The sequence below is a fragment of the Dipodomys spectabilis genome, unplaced genomic scaffold (genome assembly GCF_019054845.1).
Source record: "Dipodomys spectabilis isolate Male_0828 unplaced genomic scaffold, ASM1905484v1 ptg000721l, whole genome shotgun sequence".
Classification (NCBI taxonomy): Eukaryota; Metazoa; Chordata; class Mammalia; order Rodentia; family Heteromyidae; genus Dipodomys; species Dipodomys spectabilis.
In genome coordinates this window covers 44,077-51,231 of record NW_024871398.1, presented here as the reverse complement: position 1 = coordinate 51,231, position 7,155 = coordinate 44,077, and the positions used below count along the sequence as shown (strand labels likewise).

General features: G+C 43.8%; 1 protein-coding gene across 1 annotated transcript in view; it reads right to left on the bottom strand.

Moving 5' to 3' along the window:
- Positions 1–6,328: 6,328 nt before the first annotated feature.
- Pde3a (phosphodiesterase 3A) overlaps positions 6,329–7,155 on the bottom strand; it is a gene marked incomplete at its 5' end in the record, with an annotated part of 37,637 nt that continues 36,810 nt past the window's right edge. The window contains 1 exon segment of the mRNA XM_042672536.1: positions 6,329–6,662. Coding sequence (XP_042528470.1) covers positions 6,418–6,662 — 245 coding nt within the window.

Here is a 7,155-nt window from a genome sequence, read left to right as displayed (position 1 = left end):
GTGCTGTGGCTCAAGTGGTAGAGCACTAGCCTTGAGCTGAAGAGCTGAGGGACAGAGCCCAGGCCCTGAGTTCAAGCCCCACCACCACCACCACCACCACCACCACCAACAACAAAATCAAACCATTGAAACCACATTAACAGGTAAGATACAGATACATTGGAGTTTTGTTGTTTTAAAGAATAACTACATAGTAATAATGGATTTGGCTCAAGTGAAACATCTAATTGTAGGTTTGGTGACTCGTTAAAAACATTGAACTAGGGCTGGGGGCATGGTTCAAGTGGCGGAGTGCTAGCCTTGAGCAAAAAATAATAATAATAAAAAGCCAAGCAAGAGCCCTCAGCCCCGAGTTCAGGTTCCAATACTGGCACATACACCCAAACATTAATCAACTAGAAAATTCTGAGGAGAGGTAGTAGAAGATCTATTAACTAACAATGAAGACATTATTTTTTTCTTTTTTTGCTGCCAGTCCTGGGGCTTGAACTCAGGGCCTGGGCGCTGTCCCTGAGCTTCTTTTTGCTCAAGGCTGGTGCTCTGTCCCTTGAGCCACAGTGCCACTTCTGGTTTTCTGGTGGTTCTTTGGAGATAGGAGACTCATGGACTTTCCTGCCTGGGCTGGCCTTGAACGGTGATCCTCAGATCTCAGCCTCCCAAGTAGCCGGGATTACAGGCGTGAGCCACAGGTGCCGGCTGCCTCCTTTCTTTTAGCTGCCACAACTCTTCCAGGAATCAGAAACACACACACACCAAGATTCATGACCAAGGCGATTCATCTTTTTTTTTAATGCTTTTTCTCATAGACCAGATTTTGAATTTAGGATCTCACATTTGCTAGGTGGGCATGCAGGCCTTTGGGCTTTATTTGTTTTTAATACAGTTTTGTGCTTTTTGGGGTTTTTGTTGTTGTTGTTTGGGGCCAGGGGCCCTAGAACACAATGTTCCTACCCCGCGCCTTCTTTAATCCTGCTGAGATTAAAGCGGAGAATGACTAAGCCCAACTTGTTCTTTGGGATAGCCAACTTGGACTCGGGCTGGCCAGGAGCCATGATCCTCTTAACCTTCGTCTCCTACGCAGCTGAGATTACAGGGAGGAGCTACGGCACTAACCTATTGGTAAGCAATCTTCCAAAAACAAACAATCCCAATGATGTGGAGAAGAGAGCCGCTTTTAGATAGGAAATTTGGATTCTGTTTTGAGTCTTAAGCCAGTTTTTTTCTCTGTCTGAAGACAGTTCTGTAATAGCCCTTCCCTCCTTCCTTCCTTCCTTCCTTCTTTTGTTTTTGCCAGTCCTGGGCCTTGAACTCAGGGCCTGGGCGCCATCCCTGAGCTCTTTCACTCAAGGCTGATGCTCTACCACTTGAACCACAGCTTCACTTCTTGTTTTCTGGTGATTCATTGGAGATCAGAGTCTCACAGACTTTCCTGCCCAAGCTGGCTTTGAACCATGATCCTCAGATCTCAGCCTCCTGAGTAGCTGGGATGACAGGCGTGAGCCACCGGCGTCCGGCCAACCTTGAATTATTTTTGCAAGAGCAAATGAACAGCATATGGATACGGAACCCAACACAAACCCGTTGCCTCTTGAATAGAAGGTGCTGGAATCATTGAATTTGGAAAGGGTCTTCAACTCCATAGAGGCTCATGGCTTTCCCCATCTTAAACATGAATTTTCCCGAGCAAATTTTGTTTTTTAAAAAGGGCATATAACAGCAGACAATTCTCAGAGAATAACAAGGCAATGCATGGAGAAATCGTGAGGGAAATAAACGATCTAAAACAATAGAAAGTCTTAAAAGAGTTCATTGTTAGCCAGCCAGGCATCGGTGGCTCTTGCTTATAATTTTAGCTACTCAAGAGGCTGAGATCTGAGGATCAAAGTTCTAAGCCAGCCTGGGCAGGAAAAGTCCATGAGACTCTTATCTCCAATTAACTACCAAAAGGTCAAAAGTAGAGCTGTGGCTCAAGTGGTAGAGTGCCAACCTTGAACCAAACAATGCTTCAGCCTTGAGTTCAAACCCCAGAATCTACACCAAAAAATATTATATATAATATATAATGAGATATAGAATAGTTCACCACTTACTATGTGAGAAGATGAAAGGAATTCAGGTTGGTTTGATAGGACACAGATATTTTGGCTCTTCATCTACTAGGCCCTGGAATATTTGCACCTGAAAATTTTCTAGTAGTTGTTTTCTTTTTCTTTTTTTTTTTAACATGTAGATGATAAAAGAATGCACAAAAGCTCAGTTAATTTTAGGCCAGAAGTTCACAGAACCTTCAGCCAATGTGCACAAAACCATTCATTTGTCTGAATCCTCTAAATCGAGCGAGGTGTTGAATGGAAATTGGATGTCAGGAGATCTTTCTGGCTTCTACTCCATGTTTAGGGTTTATTTTACAAGACCAGGAGAGAATGCCCCCCTCCAAAAAAAAAATACACTTGCCATTTTTGAATTATTCCATTTCTATTAGCCGGAGAGTTATTCATCTCGTAAACATTCCACTTTGCTAGAGAAATCCTTTCAAACTTCAGGCTTTATTTACAAATGACAAATCCCCCCCCCCCCATATTTTTATTACTTAGAAAATAATTTACTTTTTTTTTCTTCCCATCACACAAAGAATAGGCCTAAGTCCCGTGTCTTTAAAAAACAAAAACAAAAACTTTTCTAGAAAGTTCTCTGGGAAAGTAAGGCAGAGGATGTGGGAAGGGGATGGTGGTTTTTATCAGCCTCCAGATATTTAATAAACTGTTCCTTTTCTGCTCATTAGTATTAACGGGGTCACCATGGCGAAGATTTGTTCTGGAAATTTGACGGAACACTGAAGAACAGACAGCATTGGGTTATATGTGTTTAGACAAATGAACATTTTCTGGAAAATATAACACAGTGAGATCTCTTTACAGGTCAGGTGAAGATTAGTAATACAGAGGGGAAAAAAATCCACGCACAAAAATGCTGCAGAAAACATCAAAGGGGGAAAGGGGAAAAAAAGCAAAAATATTATCATCAACCAAGGAAAACCGACATTCTCAAGAGTTCGCTTCCTTCACAGGGAAACACATTCTGGAAACATGTGAACAAATCAAGATAGAACACAGCTGGACGTTTGACAGAGATCAACCTGTCTCAATAGATCTTTTCTTCTCCTCTCCTCAGTATTTTTAACTAGAGAGCTGTCTTTCCTACAAACTCAATGGGCACCTCAGGAAGCAAGATCTTCAACTGGGAGAAAATATGAGAACAGGCAAATATCAACGGTAGAAAAGCGATTCGTCTCCCCTTGGAGATCTACAAAGTCTGGGCAGATGCTGGAATCACTCTGTGGATGTCTCTTTTGTTTAAAAAAAAAAATTAAAAAAAGCAGCTGACTTCTAAACTTTCCTAGGACGGGCACTTTCATTGTTAAATTACAAAATAAGATTAAGTAACACACTTTTTTTGGGGGGGGAGGAGTAAGGGGTTCTTCTGTACTTTGATGAGGGGGCGTTGAATTATGTCATGTACCTTAGGCAGCCAATGGGTGACGACTTCAGTGTTTCATATTTAATAAAAACAAGCTCATATATATATATATATATATACACACACACACATATATATATATATATTATTACAACCTCCCAATGGTTCTGTTACCAAACTTACCCTATACCTAGATTCCCCCCGCCCCCAGCCCCGATTTAAGAGTTTAGATTTTGATCATTCTAGGTATTTTTTTCCTTCCTTCAGAGCTATGCGGTCTAAAGGGTAGAAGGGAAAGGTTAATTTTCAGTAATAAGATGGCTGGTTGTTTTTGTTTTGTTTTTGTTTTTCCTTCCTTTTATTTGTAGGAATGCTTGATTCCATTCACAGGGAAATCTTACACACACACACACACACACACACACACACACACACACACACACACACACACACAGAATGTGCTGGGTTAAAAAAAAAAAAAGAAATCCTGCAGTTAGCCTCCCCCCCCCCCCCCCCAGATATATGGAAATAGACGCTAATTTTTTAGGTTAGAATCTTCAGCTATTTTGACTTTTTTTTTTTTTTTTACACATTTCCATTCCTTATGAAAAATTATCCTTGAAATCACATTGCTTTTTCCTTTTGTCTTTTTTTTTTGCCTAATTTTGGGGAAAAAAAAACACCAGATGATTGTAAAATTATGCTTTGAAAAGAACCTATTATGCAGGACTGAGAAATAAAGGGAGTGTGTGTGTGTGTGTGTGTGTGTGTGTGTGTTGGTCCTGGGTGCTGTCCCTTAGTGTTTTTGCTCAAGGCTAGAGCAAATAGCCCCACTTCTGGCTTTTTTGGGGTAGTTCACTGGAGGTCAGAGTCTCACAGACTTTCCTGCCTGGGCTGGCTTTGAACTGCGATCCTCAGATCTCAGCCTCCTGAGCAGCTGGGAAGACAGGCGTGAGCACCGTTCCTGGTTTGGAATAAAGGGATTTTTTTTTTAAATGCAAACTTTCTTTCTAGGACTTCTGAGAGAGTCGAAAGCGGAAATCCTACCAAGGTTTTCATGGACGTGAAGATGATTTAGAAATTGAGTGAGTTCCTATAAACGCACGCTGTCAAAGGGCTTGGGAGAATGGGTTCCATTTTATTTTTTTTTAATTGATACTGGTTAAGAAAGCCATGAACACTTGTGGGAGATTTGGGGGAGGGGAGAGGACGAAGTCCTCAAATGTATTCAGTGAGCAAAAGTTACTATGGGGAGGGGGAAAGAAAAAGTTCCTATGGAATTATTCTACAGTTTCCTCAGTTAATTGGCCCAAAATAAAAAAAGATAAAAAGTGTGTGTATCAGGTCATCATTTCAGTGAGAATTGATAAACAGCTATCCACAGAGGTCACCGAAAACAAATCTCACCATTTCCCGGGCTTGAAGTGATACCTCCAATCTCCAATGTATAAAAACGGTGATTAAAATATTGCTTTACAAACATGTTTCCCTTTTTAACCCTCCTCCCCACCCTTTTTTTTAAACAAAAAGGAGTTCACTATCTACAGAAACAAAACCAAAAAAAAAAAATCTTTATATTTACATCAAGGTGACTTACTCATGACATACATCATCATAGAAAATAAAATAGTGGGACGAATATCCATTTTTTTTTCTTTTAAATAGGGGGGTTTTTGGCTCACAGCGTCAAACAGGTGTAGATAACCAAAATCAGAACAACAACAACCACCAAAAATAAAAATCAAACAAACCCTCGCCCTCCCCAGAAGAAAAAGAGATGCCAACTCTCCATGAAGCCTGCCATTGCCCCTTGGACTTATTACCTAGCCCAGAGCGGATTTCTCTTTTGCTTGGTTATTATTATTGTTGTTGTTGTTGTTTTAATTTTCTCTGACACAGCCGGCCCGTGACCTGAGAGGCACCCAGGGTTCTGACTGCCGTGGGGGTGTGGTTTCTAGGTTTTAAGATCTTTAGGTGTCCTCAATCCCTTCATTCATTTGATCACTAATAGCTTCTCAGCAAGCGTGGCCTGCGGGGGGCCCGGGGCTGGGGAGACAGCGCCCCTCCGTGGGGCCCTGTGGTACTGCCAGGGGCTGGGACTCAGGCCCACGCTGTAGTGCCCGGGCCTGGCTGCCTTCCAGAAACCACACACCCCAGGGGGAAGCTTCTACCCTTTTGCTCTCGTCCGCTGTAGCTGCGCTGTGGTTCTAAACACACCACAGCTCTACACACTCACACACACACACACACACACACACACACACACACACACACACACACGGCCTCCCCCTGACTCTCCTGTGTGCACAATAAGACTGGCAGGTTCTATCAGAACTCAAAAGAAGCGTTCCCTGGGTACAAAGAACAAATCTACAAACCTTCTTAGAGGGTTAAAACAAAACAAAAACAAAAACAGAACAGAACACATTCGGTGCCTAGTTCCTATGCTACACGGACCGTTTTCCTTGTGCTGTGTCTTTTTCTTTCTATTTTAAATTAACCCCCCCCCCCACCCCGGGTTTCTATTACAGTGAACCCCTAACTATCTGAATAGAAACACTTACTACTAGCCAAGTCGGGTTGGCTTTTGGCAGGTGTGCACGCGTGTGCGTGTAAATACAGATTGCATGGCTGTGGGAAGACACACACACATTCACACACACACACTCACACACACCTTTCCTAAACAAAAAGAAGTTATTCCTTTAGAGCTGGTGTTGCAAACGTATGAGCTTCTGTAGAAGCAAAAAAAGAGTTTCTCACCGTGCACCTCGCTGTGAAATATAGAAAAGGTTTGGAATACCGCTCACACTCACACTCACACTCACACACACAGCCTGCGCCATTCTGCTGCTGCTTCTACAGTGTTGTGTCTACGGTTGTACGGGTGTGAGGGACGCAGGGGATCGGTCTTGCCAATGCAGTTCGTGCTGCCCGGGGTCACAGCGCGGGCTGCGGGGCCTCCAGCTCCTGGGGTCTTGGTCTCCCCCTGTCTTCCTCCTCTTCCTTGATGGCTTGGATCGGGTCGGAAGCAGGCAGCTGGCTGGCCAGGGCCTCGGAGGGCTTCTCGGCCCCAGCCATCCGCTGCTCTTCCTCTATGACTTTCTTCCACATGGTGTGGTTCTGAAGAAGGTGCTGGGTGATCTGGCAGTAAATCCTCCTGGGCTTGAAGGTTCTGCTCTTCCCTGGAGACAAACAGAAGACACACTGTGGTTGGAGTCAGTAGCAGAAGGACAGTGGAAGTTGGTCGTGGGCAGACCAAGCCCTACGAGCAGGAGTCTGCGTCTCTCCCCATTACCTGATGGACCTCTTGTGATGCTCGGAAGATGGAAATCTCCCCGAGACACAAGGATGGGCAAGGCTGACGGCTGGGTAGCGTTTAAATGAGGTGCTACTTGTTCTGACGGTTAATCCTATTTATTCAGGCTCTCAAGACTTCTCACCTACGCCTATACATCCGTATTTAATTTTTTTTTTTGCCAGTCCTGGGTCTTGAACTCAGGGCCTGGGCGCTGTCCCTGAGCCGTAATGCCACCACTTCTGGCTTTTTTTCTGTTGTCTGTGGTGATGAGGACTCGAACCCAGGGCTTCCTGCACGCGAGGCGAGCGCTCTACCACTGAGCCACCTGCCCAGCCCTCGTTTTCAATTTGCCTTTTTCAGTTCACCCCTTTGTAAGT